The sequence below is a fragment of the Bubalus bubalis genome, chromosome 7, assembly GCF_019923935.1.
Source record: "Bubalus bubalis isolate 160015118507 breed Murrah chromosome 7, NDDB_SH_1, whole genome shotgun sequence".
Lineage (NCBI taxonomy): Eukaryota > Metazoa > Chordata > Mammalia > Artiodactyla > Bovidae > Bubalus > Bubalus bubalis.
In genome coordinates this window covers 100,353,013-100,376,842 of record NC_059163.1, presented here as the reverse complement: position 1 = coordinate 100,376,842, position 23,830 = coordinate 100,353,013, and the positions used below count along the sequence as shown (strand labels likewise).

At 39.7% G+C, this 23,830-nt stretch overlaps 2 protein-coding genes across 24 annotated transcripts in view; one reads left to right on the top strand and one right to left on the bottom strand.

Moving 5' to 3' along the window:
* The first annotated feature begins 603 nt into the window (after positions 1-603).
* Positions 604-23,830, top strand: part of C7H4orf17 (chromosome 7 C4orf17 homolog) — an 87,938-nt gene continuing 64,711 nt past the window's right edge. For 3 of the 23 annotated variants that reach the window (XR_006552483.2, XR_006552488.2, XR_006552484.2), the window contains exons 1-3: positions 639-818; positions 21,389-21,470; positions 21,830-22,030. The gene's annotated coding sequence lies outside the window, so the exon portion shown is untranslated. Of the gene's footprint in view, positions 819-21,341; positions 21,471-21,829; positions 22,031-23,830 lie in introns of all 23 variants that reach the window. The other 20 variants (XM_044946185.2, XM_044946186.2, XR_006552489.2 and 17 more) reach the window with 16 other exon arrangements.
* On the bottom strand, positions 7,580-23,580 carry LOC102408967 (all-trans-retinol dehydrogenase [NAD(+)] ADH7). The gene is given in 10 exon segments (XM_045166314.1): positions 7,580-7,841; positions 9,492-9,630; positions 12,259-12,309; positions 12,312-12,391; positions 14,303-14,571; positions 19,165-19,381; positions 19,474-19,561; positions 20,180-20,318; positions 21,188-21,288; positions 23,535-23,580. Coding segments are annotated over 10 exon segments (1,125 nt in total). The 5' UTR covers positions 23,551-23,580; the 3' UTR covers positions 7,580-7,816.

Below are 23,830 nucleotides of genomic sequence, written 5' to 3'. Positions count from 1 at the left end.
GGATATCAAAACATTTCTCTTTAAGTAGGTAATTTCCCAAAGATCAGGGAAAATGAAGTTACACATACTATGTTTTGGTTGAGTACATTCATCCCTTGATATCCATGTGCAATTAGTTCCAGTACCCACTGTGAATGCTCAGATTCCATCATCTTCCTTCCATATCCACATGTTCGACATCCAAGGATATGGAGAGCTGACTCAAAAAACTTACACTTAAAAACTCAGTAAATCAGTGACTTCGCTGGTGGTCCAGTGGTTAAGACTTCACCTTCCAATACTGGGTGTACAGGTTTGATACCTGGCCAGGGACCTAAGATCCCACATACCTCCTGGACAAAAAACCCCAAAACATAAAACAGAAATGGTATTAAATGGCTTACATCAAAACAACAACAACAACAAACCCAAACTCAGTAAATCTAACTAAAACAATGCCATGATTCCCAAAGTATCACTAAACTTGTTTTTGGTAAAAGATAAAGCAGTTAAGTCCATGGTATTTAGACTCAGAATCCTCAATCTTGGTTTTCAGGGGAAATAAACCAGTGAAAGATAAATCTACTTTTTAAGAGAAAGGGAGCAGTAAGTTCTTGCTCTGATAGGAAGCTCTCACATCAACGAGGTCTGTCAATAGAGTGCACCTGAGCTTGGCATTCTCCCCACCCTTTTCAGGTGATGTGCATTCCTCTCGCACTCGCCTAACAGGAGTCAACCAGGGCGGAAGCCGAGCTGCTCCACAGTGAACAGGCCTTCAGTCTCCACCCTGCACTTCCTGTCCATGCGGAGGCTGTGAAATATCCTGCTCTGAGCCTCAGGTAAGAGAATGTAGTACAAGGAGGTTGGTGCCACTTCCTACTTTGCTCTCAAAAGGCTTTTTGGTATTTTAAAGAACAGAAAAAGAGTGCTCATTGTGGGCCTTCCTGTGGATAGACTTGGAGGATCTGGACAAATCTGTTCAAAGCTGACTGTAACAGGCAGGGAGTTGTGTTGATGTTTGTTGTAGGAATTTGAGCAAGAGATAAGGGAACAAATCACAAACTGGGGAAACTTGGTAGTAGGGAAGAGGGCAAGGGAATTGATTGGTTCATGGTTTCGGAGGTAAAATCAAGAGGTCTTAATAAATCATTTGCTGTGGAAGCTGGTGGAAAGGGAAGATTCCAGCAAGGGGCCTGGCTTTTGAGTTTGAGTGGATGGTAGAGGCACAGACCGAAGTGAGGAACCAGGAGGCAGATCAACTTTGGAGATACTAAGGGTTTAGTTTTGGCCGTGCTAGCTTGCATTGCCCATGGAGTAGTGAGGTGGTTATTTCCAGGAGGTGGAGAGACAACCCATATGGGTGCAGTCAAAATGCCAGGCTAGTCTCGGGGTAAAGTGATCGGGATATAGACGCTCAGGGATAGTTCCTTGTGTAAATTTTTAAAAAGAGAAAAATATTCTTGGTTAAAAGGGGAGAGACCTCATGTGGGAGGCCTCCTAAGTGCGGTGTGGAGACTTCTGGGGATGGCTGGGTGTTTTCTTTCAGGGCCTGTTGCTGTTCCTGCAAGCATTGCCTGCGGCACTGACACCAAAGGAGCGTGTGCTTGATCTCTTCTGTGCAAGTCCTAAGTCTAGTGGCTGGGGGCCGGTTGAGCTTCTGAAATACACATCCAGTGTAGGGAAGTTACCCAGCTTCTTCATTTTTACTCCGACTATAATTAGAGGAAATCATTTGGATGAACTGAGATATTCAAAGCAATGAAAAGAAAAAGATAGATATTAATATCTGTCACACAAGATGAACTGTAGAATTTGGAGAAATTGGCATTCTTACAAATTCTGCCATACCAAGCTTCTAGAAGCAGGTAGAGGTGAAATAGGGCCTCTTGGTAGTGCCAGGGCTGAGCTCCTGATGAGAAAACTGTGTTCTCTCTTTCTCTACCCCACTTCCCCCTCTTTCCTGCCCCTGCTGCAAGTTATTTTCTCCTTGATCAAACTCAAGAATTTCTTTCAGATTCAGCCAAGTGTTCCCCAGAACCTTAGGTGGTTTCCTGGGGAATGCCTTTTTTTTTTTTTTCCCTGATTTTCAGTTGCCATGATTAATTCACTAGCATGTGTCCCCTATTTTGCAAAAGTAAGCTGAAAGTGCTTTCAGTTCAGTTAAGTCCCTCAGTCGTGTCTGACTCTTTGCAACCCCGTGAATCGCAGCACACCAGGCCTCCCTGTCCATCACCAACTCACAGAGTTCACCCAAACTCATGTGCATCAAGTCGATGATGCCATCCAGCCATCTCATCTTCTGTCGTCCCCTTCTCCTCCTGCCCCTAATCCCTCCCAGCATCAGAGTCTTTTCCAATGAGTCAACTCTTCACATGAGGTGGCCAAAGTATTGGACTTTCGGCCTCAGCATCAGTCCTTCCAATGAACACCCAGGACTGATCTCCTTTAGGATGGCTTTAGCTCCCTTCATTCCTGAGGAGGTGTTCTTCAGTCATTTTTTCCAAAGTAAAGAGAAACCAAGAGCCCTCATTCTTATTACAGCTTTTGAAAGTTAGAGCTAGGTAGGACCTCAGGAAACAGGTACTGAGTTTCAAACCCAGACCTTCTGAATCAGGTTACCACATCATGCTTTTGACTAAACCTGTGTAATCTACAGTCATAGTACAGTGTTTGTACTTCATGGGTTTTTGGTAGGAAAGTTTGTTTTACACAAGGCTATGCTGAATGAAGCATACTATATTTGAGGCATTCCAGGTCGTTGTGAAAGATTTGGTTCTTTGACAAAATTTGCATTGAAACATAAAATGCTAAACAAGCTAAAACAATTTTTCTCCAAATGTGCAATTGCAAATCCAAAAAACTTTTCTAATTAAAATATTGACTTGACTTTTAAATAAGTCTTATTCATTTACAGGAGAGAAAAATAAATCCAAATTTGCAATTAAATATTTGACTACTTGAAAGAGTAGTTGCTACTTTAATTCTTTGACTAGCATGATGATGTATTTAGTTGGACACTTGACACAGCCAGAAATATATAATCCTCTCAACTTAATTGTTGAATCAGTCAGTAATGTCTGCGTAGTGTTCATTGGGCATAGAATGTTTTACTACGTACTGTTTCAAGAAAAAAATTTTAGCACAGTCTCTATCTTCTAAAACCTTGCATGTATAGTGGGTTGAATTCTCACAGAAAAGACATAATTCACTTCTCTGTAGCCTGTTGGGTGACTGGCAATGTCAGAAGAGTGGTGGAAAGAATTACAGGAATCTAAGGCTGATTGGTGAAGGGAATCCAGTTCTATGAGGGAGTCAGAAACAAGAAGATGAATAAAATAGATATCCATGAAGGAGGTGAATATGGCAAGCTAGTTTATGAGGTCTCAGTCAGCTAATTGTTACAGAGGAATAGAAAAACTTTTTGATACAGAGAGGAGTGAGAAATAAAGAAAATGCTGATGGGAAGAATTTTGTAGGTTGGAGTTAAGGTCATGGGGGAAAGAGTATTCCTGGGGAAGCTATATCTATCCATCTATAGCCATTTTCTGGAGAAGGCAATGGCAGCCCACTCCAGTACTCTTGCCTGGAAAATCTCATGGATGGAGGAGCCTGATAGGCTGCAGTCCATAAGAGTTGGACACGACTGAAGCGACTTAGCAGCAGCAGCAGCATAGCCATTTTCTTCTTCTAAGTAAAAATCATTTGATGTTAATCTTGGTAATAACTAAAGCACGTTCTTTTCTGGACAAGTGCATATAAAAGCTGACTATTGAGATAAATATATAAAAGTCTTCATAAGGAATCAGCATTTAGAATATTATTAATGTTTTGAGGCCATTCTGACCTGTTCTCAGTTCCCAGTAGGAGATGGTCAACTTTTCTAGATTACTGGCCTTTGGATATGTGGTTCCTCCAACTGGGAGAATTCTGCCCCTCTCTTCGTGGGGCCTGTTCCAGCTCATCAGATGTGAGCTTAAAATGCACCTTCTCAGAATGGCCTTCCAAGACACATTATAGAAAGTTGGAAGATTCCTTCCTTCCATTTTTTTTTTTCTCTAACACAGTGCTTTAGTCACTGCCCTACTTAACACATCATGTGTTTAAGTGATATATTTGTATGTTTATTTACTTTCTTATTAAGTGGGTGTCTTGCTATACTCTATGCTCTGTGAGGGCAGAGGCCACATCTGTTTTACTCACCACCATGAGCTACGTGTTTACCTAACTCATTGCCTGGTATGTGGTTGAAATGAAAAGAAAAATTGCGTAATAAATTCATAACTTTCATTCATGATTTAAGTAGATAAAATTGTAGATTATTTTTTAAACAAGAAGTTGGATGTTTATTTAACATTCTTATAGCTATTTCTTTAATCCTCTGATTTAACAGCCAAGAACTCAATTTGATACTGCTTCATGGCTTTGTTGATTAGAAATGAAAAATACATAAAAACTATCAGTTTCCTGATCTCTCCTTGCTGCTGCTGCTGCTAAGTCGCTTCAGTCGTGTCCGACTCTGTGCGACCCCATAGACGGCAGCCTACCAGGCTCCCCCGTCCCTGGGATTCTCCAGGCAAGAACACTGGAGTGGGTTGCCATTTCCTTCTCTAATGCAGGAAAGTGAAAAGTGAAAGTGAAGTCACTCAGTCGTGTCTGACTCTTCGCGACCCCATGGACTGCAGTCCGCCAGGCTCCTCTGTCCATGGGATTTTCCAGGCAAGAGTGATGGAGTGGGGTGCCATTGCCTTCTCCAGATCTCTCCTTAGGACCAGCATTTTCTGTAATATGAAAAACTGCTCGTAGGCAGGTTTCCCTGCGAAGATTGAAGAAGGTTTTTCTGTTTGGCCATGGCGAGCTCAGAAGTAAGAAGCGATTTCACAAAGTTTCATAATAAGCACTAAAAATATAAAATTGTGACATACACAACATTTTAAAAAATAAAATTTATAAGAAACTCTAGGCATAAAGTGGAGTTCATTTAAAAAGCTGGTCTGAGAGAAAGAAATGTTTATTCCTTTTTAGATTCATTTCTTCTGATGTAATTATATTTGTATATAACTTTAGATATCCTTGTGTAACAAGTTTTCTCAAAATTTGAGGTAAGGGTCATAAACATTAATATACTTTACGTATTTTTCTGGTTAAAAATGGTTTTGGGGATCAGTTTTCCTTCATTAGGTGTTTGGGTTGTAACTGTAGACGTTGCTAATGGATGAGGGAAGTCGCTGAATGATTCTTAGGTACAGAGAGTGTGTGTGTGTGTATTGCTTGTATATGTATATATTTTCTAATAAATTGTAACTATAAGTGCTTTGAGAATTGCCATTGCTGAACAGCTGATGATGAAGGTACTTCACAAAGGAATTTAATATGCCTTTTTAGATATTTCTGCTGTTTTTTGTTATGCTTTGTGTTTCAAACCTAGATTAAGTGTAGATCAATAACTGGCAAAGGAAAGAAATTTTACCCCTTGGGTTCAAGCCACTTTTCATTGGGAAATACTCATCATGTAAAAGTAAATACTCTTAAGTACCTAGACTTTTTGCAATCTTCCAAGGCAGGAATGTACAAGCTGTATTGTAACCTTATATTGAAACCGCCAATTTCTGTTGTACCCACATTACTTACTTTTCTTACAAAGTATTTCACATGTTTCATGTAGACGTCTTAATGCTTTACCCTTAAAGAATAAAAGTTTTATAATAAATAGAACTACCCTCTTAAAAAATCACCACAAAACATTTTATAAAATCTTTAAATTTTATTAAGAATTTTAAGTATATTGTATATATAGATACAGGGCTTCCCCAGTGCCTCAGAGGTAAAGAATCCACCTGCAATACAGGAGATGTGAGTTCAATCCCTGGGTCAAGAAGATCCCCTGGAGAAGGAAATGGCAACCCATTCTTGCCTGGAGACATGGACAGAGAAGCCTGGTGGGCCATGGGGTCACAAAGAGTTGGACACGACTTAGCAACTAGACAGCAAAAATGTAAATAGATATAGCAAGCTATGCCAGTACAGATGTATACAATTAAAAACATTATTTTGTTAAATGGAGTCATTACTAAGCAAATCAGGACATAGGGACTGCTTTATTGAAATTACTATTAGGATATATATGTAATATATATATTACACTGTGATTGTAGCTGAACTTGTATGTTTAATAGTATTATCAGTTCAGTCGCTCAGTTGTCCGACCCTTTGTAACCCCATGGACTGCAGCACGCCAGGCCTCCCTGTTTATCACCAACTCCCATAGTTTACTCAAACTCATGTCCATTGAGTCAGTGATGCCAGCCAACCAACTCATCCTCTGTCATCCCCTTCTCCTCCTGCCTTCAATCTTTCCCAGCATCAGGGTCTTTTCCAAGGAGTCAGTTCTTCCCATCAGGTCACCAAAGTACTGGAGCTTCAGTATCAGTCCTTCCAATGAATATTAAGGACTGATTTCCTATAGGATGGACTGGTTTGATCTCCTTGCAGTCCAAGGGACTCTCAAGAGTCTTCTACAACACCACAATTCAAAAGTATCAATTCTTTGGCACTCAGCTTTCTTTATAGTCCAACTCTCACATCCACACGTGACTACTGGAAAAACCATAACTTTGACTAGATGGACCTTTGTTGGCAAAGTAATGTCTCTGCTTTTTAAAATGCTGTCTAGGTTGGTCATAACTTTCCTTCCAATGAATAAGCGTCTTTTAATTTCATGGCTGTAGTCACCATCTGCAGTGATTTTGGAGCCTCCCAAAATAAAATCTGTCACTGTTTCCATTGTTTCCCCATCTATTTGCTATGAAGTGATGGGACCAGATGCCATGATCTGAGTTTTCTGAATGTTGAGTTTTAAGCCAACTTTTTCACTCTCCTCTTTCACTTTCATCAAAAAGCTCTTTAGTTCTTCTTCACTTTCTGCCATAAGGGTGGTGTCATCTGCATATCTGAGGTTATTGATATTTCTCCCGGCAATCCTGATTCCAGCTTGTGCTTCATCCAGCCCAGCATTTCTCATGATGTACTCTGCATATAGGTTAAATAAGTAGGGTGACAATATACAGCCTTTACATACTCCTTTCCCAATTTGGAAATAGTATTATAAAAAGACATATTTTCCTGAAATATTCATGTATGCTGACAAATCTCTTATACTATGCTTTTCAGTTTCATCTAGTTATAAAATGATTCTTAATCACTTAAAATGTGCTCCTCCCTTGTATCCTCCCTTTCACTATTTCTTTCCTAATCAAGTAACTTATATTATGCAATGAGCTGTTTTCAAAACCTAATTCAACTTATCTTGTAACAAGTGCTTTTTAAAAATATTTATATTTGAATCCAAAAAGAATGGTTACACTGTGCTAAAGGCTATCCATAAAATTAATATTAGTGTAGGAAATGCCTGTGTCATATCTTTATGTCTAAATCTACTGGGTAAAATTCTTTTAAAAAGTCTTTATTCCAACATAAAAACCCAAGTTATATATATATATATATATATATGTATATGTACTTGATATATATTATATATGTACTGATATGTATGTTATATATTACATATATACAATCTTAAAATATATAATTTTGGCTTTAGAACATGTAAGTTAAAAATTTTAATATTGCTGACCTAAGAACCCAGATAATTCCCAGGTGTTCATAAGACACTGAATGTTTATTTCATGAAGACTATATATCTTCATATATATATATCTGTCTTCAATCTTGTGCTTCTGCTTGTATTTATGAAACAGATCCATGGTCACAGCAGAGAAAGTGTAAAAAGGGAAGGTCCAGGTCACCATCACACAACACAGACCTTCTGTCACCTAGAACCTCAAAATGTCAGGACAGTTTGAATGCTGAAATGTAAAATGACAGTTTTTAGTGATTTGTTTCCATACCTTCCAAACAAAAACATTTCATGCAATTGTCCTTCCTGCCTGATTTAGGAAACTTCAGGTCAATTCTGCTACTGGAAATCCTTCCGGCCCTGAGGTCTCCACCATTCATTTTCTTTCTGTGGGTCTCTGATATGAGTATCTGAGCTGATTCTTCAAGCATCAGTACAATTGCAAAAGCTGACAAGAGGAAAGGGATTTCATAAGGGAAAATCTGAAGGAAAAGGATGAATAAGGCTATGAAGATGTGAACAGGAAGGGTTATCCAGTGAGCTTATAATTCTGGTTGTCTAGGAGAAAGTAGGTGAGTGCTGCTGCTGCTGCTAAGTCTCTTCAATCGTGTCCAACTCTGTGCGACCCCATAGACGGCAGCCCACCAGGCTCCCCCATCCCCGGGATTCTCCAGGCAAGAACACTGGAGTGGGTTGCCATTTCCTTCTCCAATGCATGAAAGGGAAAAGTGAAAGTGAAGTCGCTCAGTCATGTCTGCCTCTTCGCGACTCCATGGACTGCAGCCTACCAGGCTCCTCCGTCCATGGGATTTTCCAGGCAAGAGTACTGGAGTGGGGTGCCATTGCCTTCTTGCAGGTGAGTGCTACTCCCTGGCTTTATCCCCAGAGCCTAGCACAGATGCTATGATAGGGTGGATGCTAAATTCTTAGCTGTAAAATGACTCGATATATTAACAAATAAAAGTAGGTTGTCTAATAGTAAAGGCTTTCAAAACCATGATAAGGCATTGATATTTGGGGGCAACTTGAGTTTTAGCAGTTTAGTGAAGTTCTGGGCAATATGGTAAAATATAGTAGGCAGGAGACCTATTATCACATGACTGTGTTAACATGGTCAGTGAGAGATAACTGAATTTAACTAAGGTAATAACTGTGCAAAATGAGAGCAAGCATGCCCCTGTTCACTGCAGCACTGTTTACAATAGCCAAGATGTGGAAACAACCTGTGTCCATGAATGGATGAATGAATGAAGTGTGTGTGTGTGTGTGTATAATGGAATATTTAGTCATAAAAGAATGAAATTTTGCCATTTACAACAAAACAGATGGCCTCAAGGGCATTATGCTAAGTGAAATGAGTCAGTCCAAGACAAATGCTATATGATCTCACTTGTATGTGGAATGTGGAATCTAAAATAACAACAACAACTTCATAGATACAGAGAACAGATTAGTGGTTGCCATAAGCAGGATTATGGGGTGGTAGAAATAGGTGAAGGGAATCAAAAGTTAAAAAAACAAGTAAGCGAACAAAACCTAATCTTCAAGGATCAGAAGAATACACACTTTTAAAAGCACTTTAAAAACTATAAAGTAAGGAAATTTTGTGGCAATACTTGAAGAAGTGAGGGGGTTTGTGATGAAATAAAAATACCTAAGATGAAATCAATCTAGTATTAAAAAATCAGAGTTTTTAAAAATTGGTTTTATAGGACAATGACACAATAAGTCTATGAAGAAGACTTATTCTTTTTGTAAGTCTATATCAATCTTGCTACATAAAATAATATAAAATATAAAGGAAACATACATTTATAAATATTAAATTTAAAAAGTAGCCTATGGGGAGAAGACAAAATAACCATAAAAAAGCAAGTACCTTTGTCCTGAGTTAAGCAGTTCAAATCTTTCATTGATTTTTCTAAAAGGTAAATCATGTGTTATCAATTGGTCCAGGTCAAATTTCTTTTCCAGGAAATCAGTCACTAGGTTTGGAACATAATTTCTGCTTTTCCAACCTGTAAATAAGCTCACGTGTTCTCTTTAGACTTTACTAAATGATTTTTATATTTTTTTATCTTCTATTTGTTCCTTCTCTCTCTTGCCCTGTTACCTTTAACCATGGATGATGCTATTCTCAGCAGCACACAGTGGAATTGCATTTCTCCCTTCATAAGAAACAAAGGCGGAAACCCCATGAAAAACATTTCTTGCCCCCACATCTTCTAGCAACCCCATATCTCTTCTCCTTTTATAGAAAAACCACTTTACAGGAAGAATTGTCTCCAGTTCAATGTTCTCGGTTCCACTTCCTTTTCTCTTATTTTCTCTTGAGCCCACTCAGTACCTGGCTGCTATAGCTCTTGTCAAGGTCGCCAGAGACACAGACTATGGTCAGTGTGAGCCCAAGCCTTTTCTCTTTCCACAGTACCTGGGACACAAAAAATGAGAGGCTGGTTGGTACAGATGAGATTCTTCAGAGAGGGCTCCTTAGAGAAAATAAGACTACTTGAGAAATAAACAATAAGAGATATAAGTTGAGCTTCCTCACTTTGACTGTTTGTGTGACGTGGGGATATTATGGATTATTGATGAGTTAGAAGTAGAATTCACATATTAACTGAATGTCTTTTGAGTATATGCTAAGTACCAGGTGGCTTCCCTGATGGCTCAGATGGTAAAGAATCCACCTGCAATGTAGGAGACGTGGGTTCAATCCCTTGGTTGGGAAGATAACCTGGAGAAGAAAATGGCAACCCACTCCAGTATTCTTCCCTGGAGAATCCCATGGACAGAGAAGCCTGGTGGGCTACAGTCCATGGGGTTGTAAAGAGTTGGACATGACTGAGTGACCAACACTTTCACTTTAAGTACCAGGTACCATTTCAGAGATGGGAAAATGATGGGGGCCAAAAATTGCCCTGTCCCTGATCTCAGGAAGAACAGGAAGCCCAAGAATCCTCTCCCTTTAGTTCAGGGAGACTGACAGTAAACAAATATTGCAGAGCACATCATCAATGACAAGACCGAAGGAGAAAAACATAGTAGGAGCAGTAGGTTGTGCAGAGGCCGAGGCTAGGCAGGTGGGGAGGGAATGTGATTTTTTAAAGCTTAGGGAAGGCCAGTCTGATAGGATGACATCTGAACAAAAACATAAAGGACAGGAACTATCCAGAAATCTTGGGGTAAAGTAGTTCAGGGAGAAGGCAGAGTCATTATAAAGGTGTTGAGGTGAAGTGTTGGCCAATGAGAACAGTGAGGAGGCCAGTGTGTCAAGAATAGAGCAAGAGCAGTAGTAGCAGCTGGGGTCAGAGGGCCAGATCGTAGGGGGCCTTTCGGCCATTGCATGTTTGAGAGTTTATTCTGAGTGAGAAAGGAAGACATTAGAGGTGTTTGGGAGAAGGGTGACCTGATCGGATTTCCCTTTTAATAGTCTCACTCTCTGGCTGCTCTGTAGGGAATACTCTAGGAGACAAAGGGCAAAATCAGGGAGATCATTTAAGTCATTGATGTCATGCAGGAAGAGGTGATGGTGACTTGGACGAGTGATGGTGCTGGTGAGAAATGATCAAATCCTGGGTATACTTTGAAGGCAGAGACAACAGGCTTTGCTGAAATAGTCATGGTATGAGAGAAAGAGCATAACCCAGGGTTTGAGGCCTGATTAACAGGAATGATGGAGTCATCATTTATTGAGATGGGAAGGCTGGGAGGCAGGAGTGGTTTGGGGCAGGTAAAGTTCACATGTCTATCAACTATCCAAGTGGACATGCCAGGTAGGCAACCTTTATATCTTCAGGTCTAGGCTGAAGACATAAACTTAAGTGTTACGGGTAGAGTGTATTTAAAGTCTTGAGACCACAGAAGATCACCTTGGAAGGAAGTGTAAATAAAGAGAAGAGGACTGAGCACTGAACCTTAGGACACACCAAAGTTAGAATCTTAGGGATGTACGGGAACCCAGCAAAGATTCCTGGAAGGAGTGACCAATGAGGAAGGAAGAGGAGGAGGAAAAAAGGAGAAAGAAGAGGAGGAGGAAGGGAGGAGGAAGAACAATAGCAGCAACAATAAAGTAATATCTAGAAGTGAGGTGAACAGAGTGTTTGAGAAAAAGGGAGCCACCAGCTATATCAAATCCTACTGATAGTTCATTTAAGACCAGGACTGGTCTTAATGGTCAACATTGTCTGTGTCAGTCTTTCTGGTGTTAATTTCAATCGTCCCCATAAAATGGGACAATCCCTTTTATTTTGGCTTTAGATCCAGAACTTTCTGTTGATGCTATTAGTGAAACAAATAAATCCTATTTTTCATACACATTCTCATGTATGTTGAAAATAATAGATTAAATCAGAAATTTCTGTTCCATAAAATCATCCCAATAGGGAGTGCTGGAGCCTCTCATTCAGGCCTTTGGAGAACTTGAGTTGCGGATGCTAATACTAAAAATATGCCCACCAATACTAGCACTAAATCAAGGTAGGGGGATTATCTTTTGTATCATATGGCCACAGTCTCGTTTTAGATCACTTCATATCCATTCATGGAAGAAAGACTTTTCAGGGAAGATATGATGAGAAAACAGACTTCTCATTGTCAACAGAGTTAAAGCCACACTCTCAGGCCAGAGGCTCTGTCATTCTTACCTTCAAAAATGCATCCCTTCCACATGTATCCAGTGAAGAGCAGCACTGGGTGTAAGTGAGCATCTTGGCTGATGGAGGACCCCTGACACCATACTGACCACTTAGTTCATGTTGCAGATGCAAAGGCATCAGTCCAAGTTTAGAATGAAGGAGAATGTGTCTCATCTCATGTTATAGACTCAGAAATACCCTATGTACATTCTGGTTCTAATAGTTGATTTATTTTCCAAGTCATGAAGTAAAATTAGGCCCACATGCCTTTTGCTTTATGCTTACTTTAAAAAATTCTCAACACAATTTTAGTCACAACTTGTTCGTACATTTGACTTTTAAGGCAGAAAGTAGAATGTGGTCAGTGTTTATGGCATTTTCAGTTTACCATGGACCAAAATGCAGGGGGAAATTTCCTATATTTTCAGAACAATATCACCACTTGAGAAGGTTTAGAAAGCCATTTGAACTAAACTAAATCAAATTACCTATACTGAATCAATTGACCCAGTTTTCTTTTATTAAACTTTAATACGAAAATTAAATCAAATGTTAAAATGTAGGACAAAGAAATTCCTTTCTTGGTTGCATCTCTGAGACTAATCCCACATTTGCTGGTCATCCGCCCATTAACTATTTGTTAATAGTTTTTCTGAATACTTGATAGGTTGTAGCAATAGATATTATTTATTAGAGACCCATGTTCATTAAAGTATCATCTGGAAATCAACAGACCCTAACAATATCCAATATTGCATATTGACTGTATAAACATGGTATTTGTTGCTATGTAATAATTCTAAGTGACACCAGGGAAGGGGAATAACAACAGTGGTAAAGACTACTTATTCCTAAGGTACCAAAAGTATTAGGGCAATTTTAGTCTACTGCTCAATAGGGAGCAGAATTGACTGTGTCCCATATTGTCCCATATTGCAGTTCTCCCTTCCTACTGTGAAAGGGATGCATTTTTGAAGGTAAGAACGACAGAGCCTCTGGCCTGAGAGTGTGGCTTTAACTCTGTTGACAAGAGAAGTCTGTTTTCTTATCATATCTTCCCTGAAAAATTTTTCTTCCAAGAATGGGTATGAAGTGATCTAAAACGAGACTATGGCCATAATGATACAAAAGATAATCCTCCTACCCTGATTTAGTGCTAGTATAGGTGGGCATATTTTTATGCCCACCAATCTAAGCAGATCTAAGAAGATCTGCTTAGATCTTCTGACTTCAGATCTAAGCATAAGTCTGGTGCTACTGACTGCCACAAGGGAGGCATATTTTAGAGAATTGAAGGCTTCTATTTTGAGAGAATTCAGATAAGAGACGGAGCAGGCAATAGCAACCCACTCCAGTACTCTTGCCTGGATAATCCCATGGATGGAGGAGCCTGGTGGGCTGCAGTCCATGGGGTCACGAAGAGTCGGACACGACTGAACAACTTCACTTTCACTTTCCACTTTCATGCATTGGAGAAGGAAATGGCAACCCACTCCAGTGTTCTTGCCTGGAGAATCCCAGGGACAGGGGAGCCTGGTAGGCTGCCATCTATGGGGTCGCACACGACTGAAGCGACTTAGCAACAGCAGCAGCAGATAAGAGGAAGCAAAGGTCAGGTATAGAGTGAGAAATTGGCTACACCATGGTTTTGAGGGAAGACGGCCAAATTTGGAATAGCCCCTCCACCCATGGCCTTTGCTGCTGCTCTTTCCCCAGAGAGTCACTTTAGGCTATTTGGCTTACAAAAGTTCAAGAGATGTAATCATTGTTAAAAAAAAAAAAAAATGCCATATATACAAAGCAGAGTAATACTTGAACAATTTTCCCTGACGGTTGACTCCCTCACAGTGTGGTCACAGGTGAGTGGTATGAAGTGATACTTAACTTTACAGGCAGACCTGCACTTAGGCTTTTGTGTGCCTTCAGGCACAACTGCTTCACAATTACCAGGTATTTTGCCTAATAGGTAGTTACTATTAGTAAAGCTATGGAAAATGAGTTTACCTTTGTGCAATCAAGGTAGCTTGTGTATTGTGTGGCTCCCGTTATCGTGGCTCTTACCATAGTTTCAAGATGCCCAATAACTTCAAAACTGCAGCCCTTAGTGTCACCTGTCATTTCTGACAGCACCTCACTGATGGGCTTGGTGAAGTCCTTGGGGCTGATGCACTCAGTGGCTCCTACAGCCATGGCCTTTTCAAACTTGTCTTTGTTGAGGTCAGCCCCAACAATCCTGGATGCACCAGCTGAATTACAGCCCATGATGACCGAAAGGCCAACTCCTCCCAGGCCAAAGACCACACACATTGAGCCAGGGGTGACCTGTGGGGAGACAAGTCGTGTAAATGCTAGACCTAGGGTAAAAAGGTAGAACCTGCAAAGTATCTCCAATCTTAGAACATGAAATTCAGAAGATCACTTTGATGAGTTACTAGGACCAAATGACTCATTCTCATGACAGTGTCACAAAGAGAACCAGAAACAGCACAAACCCATGCCAAATTTGTTTTAGATTTGGTTTAACCAGCATGTTCTTAGTGATCATAACTGAGTCTTTTGTAAATAAATTATTTTTCATCAAAGTTGAACCTTCATGTTGCAATAGATTATCGATCCATGTATAGCTTCAGGAAGAAAATGTAGTTAAATCAGTTGGGGAATTTTTACCATGTACTCTGTGTTATTAGGGTTTCCCTGGTGGCTCATATGGTAAAGAATCTGCCCGTCATGCAGGAGATCCAGGTTCAATCCCTGGGTTGGGAAGATCCCTTGGAGAAGGAAATGGCTACTGATTCCAGTATTGTTGCCTGGAGAATTCCAGTGGACTATGCAACCAGCACATAGTCCCTGGGTTGCAAAGAGTCAGATGTGACTGAGCAACGAACACTTTTACTTCATGCTGTATTAAAGAAGATTCTAGCCAAAAGTCATCTTCCTGCTATGCTATGCTAAGTCACTTCAGTCGTGTCCAACTCTGTGTGACCCCATAGACAGTAGCCTACCAGGCTCCCCCATCCCTGGGATTCTCCAGGTAAGAACACTGGAGTGGGTTGCCATTTCCTTCTCCAATGCATGAAAGTGAAAAGTGAAAGAGAAGTCGCTCAGTCGTGTCCGACTCTTAGCGACCCCATGGACTGTAGCCTACCAGGCTCCTCCGTCCATGAGATTTTCCAAGCAAGAGTACTGGAGTGGGGTGCCATTGCCTTCTCCGCATCTTCCTGCTAGAACACTCTTAATCCTATTACACAGCAGGGAGCGAGGAAACCTGAAAACAGAAAGACCTATATCTATATATGCATGTGTTTTGAAATGTCTAAACTTATAAGCAGAGATTTATGTGGGTAAGGCGATGGCACCCCACTCCAGTATTCTTGCCTGGAAAATCCCATGGATGGAGGAGCCTGGTGGGCTGCAGTCCATGGGGTCAAGAAGAGTTGGACACGACTGAGCGACTTCACTTTCCCTTTTCCCTTTCATGCATTGGAGAAGGAAATGGCAACCCACTCCAGTGTTCTTGCCTGGGGAATCCCAGGGACGGGGGAGCCTGGTGGGCTGCCGTCTCTGTGGATACACAGAGTCGGACACGACTGAAGCGACTTAGCAGCAGCAGCATGTGGGTACAGAGGTGCCATACGCACTCTCCATGAGCTGTAATTTCATCTGTGGCCTCCCAAGCTCTCAGTTCAGTTCCTGAACTTGGAGCTTTGAAATCCGTGTGGCCATTCTCTCATATATCATTCATCATTCACTCATCCACACAACACATTTTATTGATGACTTCTTTGTGGTCAGAAACTAAACTGGGCATGTTCTGCCTTTTCTCGTAATTTCTCTGGTAGTTTTACTAGCACAGTAAAAAAGTAGAATACTAATTTAAACTATATCCAACATCCCTTCTCTCATCTCTTTCTTGGAATAAATCTGTTTCAACAGCCATATGTATATTTTCCACAAACTCCTCACCTTTTTAGTCTTCCACATATTTGGACATCCCTTTCCTTTATTCATTCATACATCTCTCTTTTTTTCCCAATTATTATTTATTGAGTCATTACTATGTCCAGGCTCCTTGCTAAGCAGTGCAGTGAACAGAGACTTGGCCCACACCTTTCTGGAGCTTGTGGGCTAACGAAAAGAAGAGGTACGAGAATTTGAGATTTGGGACCATGCTATTAATGAAGCAGTCATGTTACCTTGAATAACAGAAAGAGATTCCTGTTTAGATGGAGTAGATAGAAAGAAATAAAGAACTTCTTTGAGCAAGCAGATGATTTTTTTTTTTGAGAAACCATTTATTTCTCCTTAATTTTTAGATTATATTTTACTAGGATGCAAATCTAAATTGGTAGTCTTTCTGTTTCTTCCCTGGTGGCTTCGTGATAAAGAATTTGCCTGCAATGCAGGAGACTTGGGTTCAATTTCTGGCTCAGGAAGAACCCCTGGAGACAGGAATGGCTACCCAGGAATGGCCATCCAGTATTCTTGCCAGGAGAATCCCATGGACAGAGGAGCCTGGCAGTCTACAGTCCATGGGGTCACAAAGAGTCAGGCATGACTGAGCAGCTAACACTTTCACTTTTCTGTTTCTTCCAGTATTGTATCTTTTCCCAGCAGGTGATCTTTAAACTGAGAATAATGTTAATGAAGCAGCCACATAAGGGCTCAGTAGATGAGCATTCCAGACAATCAGAATACTTCGTGTAAATATTTTCATGCAAGACAGGGACAGCTCAGCAGGCTTACAGATCTCATGAGAGGCAAGTGTGAGTGGATCATAGTGGGTTAGATGAGATTGTTCCAAGAATGGGAGCTATTGAAGGATTTTTAACAAAAATGTAATGCAGACCAATTTATGTTTTATAAAATTACTCTGATTTGTAAATGGAGAATTACTGGAGATGGTCAAGAGGAGTAATGAAAACAATAAAAGGAAGGTCATTGCATCCAGTGAAGATATGATGATGGTAGTGAGATGAAGAAAGTGGAAAGATTTAAAATATACCTTGTAGGTAAAGTTAGCAGGACTTGCCGCTGGATTGTATATAAGGTGATGGAGAGGGAAGATCGAGGATGAAGAAAATTAGAGTGGGCATAAATATGTCTGGGTGACAGGGAGGAAGAAAATTAAGAATTCCATTTGATACATACTCAGTTTGAGATACCTGTGAGATCCTCAAAGGGAGATGTCAGGTATGGCATTGGATGAAAGAATTTCGGGTTCAGAGAGAGTACTGGAGATAGAAATTTCAACTCAACTAATATATGGACCATTTTTTAGACTTCGGAGTTGGATGAGACCACCACATATGGGATTGTTTGTGGGAATGGTTTAGTGTTTATGAATTGTGTGTTATTTTACCCACTTCTTCTAGTTATTAAGGGTGACATAGAGAGTCAGTTTAGTTGCTCAGTTGTGTCTGACTCTTCGTGACCCCAGGCACTGCAGCATGCCGGGCTTCCCTGTCCATCACCAACTCCTGGAGCCTGCTCAAACTCCTGTCCATTGAGTTGGTCATGCCATCCAACCATCTCATTCTCTGTCATCTTCTTCTCCTCCTGTCTTCAACCTTTCCCAGCTTCAGGGTCTTTTCCAGTGAGTTAGTTCTTTGCATCAAGTGGCCAAAGTACTGGAGCTTCAGCTTCAGTGTCAGTCCTTCTAATGAATATTCAGGACTGATTTCCTTTAGAATTGACTGGTTTGATCTCCTTGCAGTCCAAGAGGCTCTCAAGAGTCTTCTCCAACACCACAGTTCAAAAGCATCAATTCTTCAGCACTCAGACTTCTTTATGGTCCACATCCATAGATGACTACTGGAAAAACCATAGCTTTGACTCTATAGATGGACCTTTGTAGGTAAAGTGATGTCTCTGCTTTTTAATATGCTGTCTAGGTTGGTCATAGCTTTTCTTCCAAGAAGCAAGTGTCTTTTAGTTTCATGGCTGTAGTCAGCAACTGCAGTGATTTTGGAGCCCAAGAAAATAAAAGTCTGTCACTGTTTCCATTGCTTCCCTATCTATTTGCCATGAAGTGATGGGCCCAGATGCCATGATCTTAGTTTTTTGAATGCTGAGTTTTAAGCCAGCTTTTTCACTCTCCTCTTTCACTTTCATCAAGAGACTCCTCAGTTTCTCTGACATAAGTTGAGTCCAAATAATCACTCTTAAGCGTTCACATTTTCATACTATATGCTAGCCATTAGAGGTTGCATTTTGTCCCTGCACCTAACTACTTATTCATATGCTGAAGTCTTAACTCCCAGTACCTCAGAATGTGATCTCATTTGGAGATAGGGTTTTTGCAGAAGTAATAAACTTTAAAATACAATAATTAGATGGGTTCTAATCCCGTATGATTGATTTCTTTATAAAAAGGGAAAATTTGGATAAAAAGACTGGCATAAAAGGAAGGTGATATGAAGAGACATTGGGAGAAGATGGCCAAGGAGCGAGACCTGGAACAGATATTTCATTCACAGCCCTGAGAAGAAACCAGTCCTTCCAATACTTTGATTTGGGGTTCCTGGTTTCCAGAATGTGAGACAAGAAGTTTCTGTTGTTTAAGCCACCCAGTCTGTGCCAGTTTGCTACAACAGCCCTAGCAAATTAACACACGAGCATTAATAGTTATTTTGTGAAAAAAGATTAATTTTAGATGTGAATCTAAATTTTAGAAAAAAATCTGAAGGAAATACAGAGGAAACAAAATTAAATCTAGAGATTTTATTTTCTCTTATTCAGAAATAAAATTTTGAATCTGAATTTTTCATTTTCTTCCAGTTGATTTGGCATTGTGTAGAAACAGCCTGCATATGAGATGCTTTCAAAAGTTTTGTTTTTTTAAAAAATGTTCAGTTTTCCTAAATAAAAAAAATCATTTAAAAAATAAAATAGGAACTAGCCCACCCTGCTTCTTACCTTGCCAATCTTAATAGTGGCCCTGTGTCCAGTGGAAAATCCACATCCAGTTAAACAGACTTTCTCAGGAGGAGCTGCATCATCACTCTTAGCGATGGAAGTTTCATCCACTGCCGTGTACTCAGTGAATGTACTGGTGCTCAAGAAGTGATAGACTGGCTTGCCCTTGCATGTAAATCTGGGGCTGCCATCAGCCAGAACTCCATGACCAGTGATGCTGTTTGATATGTCAAATACTCACGTTAATTCAATTCAAAAATTAGCACAGGAACAATTAAATGGCATTAGAGAAAAGTGACTGAAACCTACTCTGTCCTTATACAAGGGTTGCCATCTGGGTTGCGACAAGCATTGCATTCTCTACACGGAGGCAGAAAGTGGGGGATGACTTTGTCATCTAGACAGAAAACATGATATAATGTGTTGGTCATTAATGTTAAAGGATAAAATAGACAAATGTGAATTGAGCTCATGCCACATACAAGAAGCTTAAGAGTAGAGGCATGCCTTGGAGATATCACAGGTTCAGTTCTAGACCATTGTTGTAAAGTGAGTCACACAAATTTTTTGGTTTCCCAGTGCATAAAAAAAAATCATGCTTATACTATCCTGTAGTCTATTAAGTATGCCATAGCATTGTGTAAAATAACAGTGTATATATCTTAATTTAAAATTTTGCTATTGGAAAAATGGCACTGATAGACTTGATTGAGGCAGGGTTGCCTCAAACTTTCAATTTGTTAAAAAAAAAATGCACTTTCTTAGAAGTATAATAAAGCAAAGTGCAATAAAACAAGGTATGCCTGTATTCTAAAGTTTATAAGCACATCAAATTTGTTTGCTAAAGGTTGAGACTTTGCCAAATTAAATTTTACTCTATACAACCCATTTTCCTTGTGTTCTTTTATCCTCCTCAATTCATTAAGGCTCCTCTAATAATTCCTAGTTGCACTATTTCCTTTGATAGGATAGACAACCCTACTTATCTGAGACTTGTGGCTCGACATTTACACACCTGGTTTCACTGTAGTGACTCCTTCTCCAATGCTGTCTACAACCCCAGTGGCTTCATGTCCCACAATCACTGAAAACTTAGACACTATTGCTCCCTTTTATCCATGGTCATCTGTTTGACAGATTCCCATTGCCAACACCTGGGTTCAAAGATAAGAACATTCACCAACCAGCAAAGGGGTTGTTTTACAGTTGGGAAGACATTTATCTCTTTCTTGAAAAGACTATAATTGTTTATGCTGGTTGACTGCCCAATATAATAGTGTTGATTCTCAAATTCTGAGCTCAGGATCGACCATCAGACCAAAATCTCTCTCTTTAAGGAATTTATAGTACTGCTGCCTCTGGCTGTATTTTTGAATCTCAGTCTTTTTGAAGTAAACTGATGCTCCTGTGAGGGAACTAGAATGCAGTTTGTTACCAGGCACAAAAGTAGATCTTTACAGTTAGTTCCTCCTCTTGATGAAAGATAGAGGGAATGGGAATGGTTTGCAGAAGAGAAGTGAGCAAAATTGTATGTTACCACAGTGCTCAGATAACAAGAGATGGTCAAAGAAAGATGGCAGCAATGACTATTCAATAACCTGGTGATCAATGGTTAGGCTCTGTCCAAAGGAGTGGCGGGAATGTTCCAGGAAGCTGTCATTTCTCCAGGCACAAATGAGTTCCTTATTCTTTGTGAAAAGCATTCTCAGTGTTATTTGATACCCAGAAGATTTTAAAAATAGTCATTAGTGATAATGATTAACCATTTTTATCAGTGTCAATAAAAATTCAACAAATAAAAGTTATATAGAGCAGATTAGTAGAATTGTTTTTAAAAATCAATAACTAAGTCATTAATTTTATACCCACTATGGCCTTATCAATTAAAAAAAAAACCAGAATGAGAATTAATAACTGAAAATTGGGAAACATTTCCTTATTTAAGGATCACACCTCACAATAATGACATACTCAAAGTAGGGGTGATAAAATTTTAGGCTTATATGCACTCTCAGGTGATTACCTTAATACGGACTTCTTTTGCCTTTGGTGGAACAACTTGTATCTCAATGGAAAAGAGTTTCTTCTGTTCCCATAGCAGAGCCACTTTACATTTAATAACCTAAGAAATTGGTAAGAGTTATAAACAGGCTCCAACTTTGTCTTTACGGTTACAGACTCTCTGAACGATACGAATCTGAACAGATCACTTTGTAATCCTTAGAGATCATCTTATGTACACCTGTGATATACGAGGAGTGCAGCCCAGAGACACTAACAACTGGATCGTGGTCACAGAGCACGTGGTAAGCAGGGCTGGACCAGATTCTGAGGTACACCCTTTCCGGCCCTTAGCTTTTTCTCTGCCTGTGCTCACATAATCCTTTACTAAACTAGGTTCTTTTACTACCATTTCAAAGTAACAAAATGTCACCTGTGTATCACTCATTCACAAGGGCAGATTTATAAAAGAGAAAATGTTATTGATATATCTTCAAGAATCTAAGCCAGTATTTAATAGCTGTGTAATCATGTAGCAATGGTGAGGTTATTAGAAAATTAGCTTGTTTAGAGATGAAGGAAACCATGAACATCATGATGTGTATAGACTGTGAATTCCTGGATGACTGTGTCTTTGCATCTTCTAATCCCTTTTTGTACCCAGCCCAGTTCTTGCATCTCATGGGTCTAGATAGGTGAGGTAAAGCTTCTCATCTCTGCTGCTGCTGCTGCTAAGTTGCTTCAGTCGTGTCTGACTCTGTGTGACCCCATGGACATCAGCCCACCAGGCTTCTCCCCTCACAGAAGTGGAAATTAAAGGGTGGAGCGTCTCAGTGAAGAGCCTTCAGCTGTTCAACTGGTTTGGGTAATTATTTAATTAAAGAATTTTGCTGACATTACTGAAATCAGAGAAGGGGAGAGAGAGAGATTGTTTTCTTGACTTCCCATCCTCAAGTCTGTTTAGGAATCCTATAAAATATTTTAATTCATTTGTTCAGACACCAAATGAGTTATCAGTTATCTTTCATCTTACTTGTCAACTAATACACCATTTCTTTTTTTTTTTAATTTTATTTTATTTTTATTTTTTTTTATATTTAATTGTGGTTTTAATGTGCATTTCTCTGATGATTAGTAATATTGAGCATCTTTTGGTGTGTCTGTTGGCTATCCGTATGTCATCTTTTATTTATTTATTTTTTTAATTTTATTTTATTTTTAAATTTTACATAATTATATTAGTTTTGCCAAATATCAAAATGAATCCGCCACAGGTATACATGTGTTCCCCATAATACACCATTTCTAAGATCTGCTTTAGATGGAGAGTTACATGGCTCTTTTACAAGAGATTTTGAGAAATGATATGCTGGAAACAGTTGGGACGCTGAAAGCCATCAGTGATTTTAACATTCACCCTCTGCCTCTCTGAGGCAAATGTCATGGGTCACAGTGTTGCTGACTCTATTGTTTTATTCCTGTCCTCTTTGTTGTCGTTGTTCAGTCACTCAGTCATGTCTGACTCTTTGTGAGCCCATGGACTGCAGCACACCAGTCTTCCCTATCCTTCACCATCTCCTGGAGCTTGCTCAAACTCATGTCCACTGAGTCAGTGATGCCATCCAACCACCTCATCCTGTCATCCCCTTCTCCATCTGCCTTCTATCTTTTCTACCTCTGCCAGCAAGTAATGTCTCTGCTTTTTAATACACTGTCTAGGTTTGTTGTAGCTTTTCTTCTAAGGAGCAGGTGTCTTTTAATTTCATGGCTGCAGTCACCGTCTGCAGCGATGACCCCATGAACAGTATGAAAAGGGTCACGGGGCAATGTGGTCCAATCTTGATGCTAGAAATTTCACATCACAATCCCACACTAATTCCTGCTGGATTAATAGTTGAGATTTAAAGTCAAATTATAAATATAAAATACGTGGAGCATCGAGGAGTTTTTGTGCTTGAGAATGACAGAAAAAAGTCATACCGGAAACATCTACGAATGAACATTTTGTGTCTCAAGAAGTAGTAAATAGCAGTATGTGCCATTGAAAGTCAATTTATGGAAACATTTTGCTTACCAGAACAATTGCCCAGCTATCCTGAAATTCAGTTATTAATAATGTCAATAGAAGCCACATTTTTCCATTTTTCATATTGAAAAAGGTCCCATATGCTGTTTTATCCTGTTTCTACTGGCATTCTCTGAAATCCTAACCCTTTGCTCTCCCTCATCCCCCAGGGTATGCTTGCTCAACAGGCATTTAATTCCCCCAAGAAATATCCCCAAGTATTTAATTATGTTAAGATATTCAAGTTCTAACAACCAGACCCACATCATTAGATCATGAGGATACAGAAATGTTCTGCTTAATTTCCCAGCAGTGCCCATTTTGTCTTTCTTTTTGCGCTGTATTTCAGTAAACAGACTTTTTCTGCCTGTTGTTTAGCTCAGTCTGCTGTAAATAACAGCATCTTGTGCCCTCAGATAAATGGTCTGGCTCAAAAGTTCTGCCTTGAGTGATATGACTCATGTCTTCAAGACTTCCAATGAGCCATAAGCCTCACCCTTGGCAGTCAAGTTTTGAAAAGAAATATGGTAACCTGTAATGATCAAACCATGAGTAGAGCTCTAACAAAGACAAGATAGTCAATCCTATTGAAAATGACTG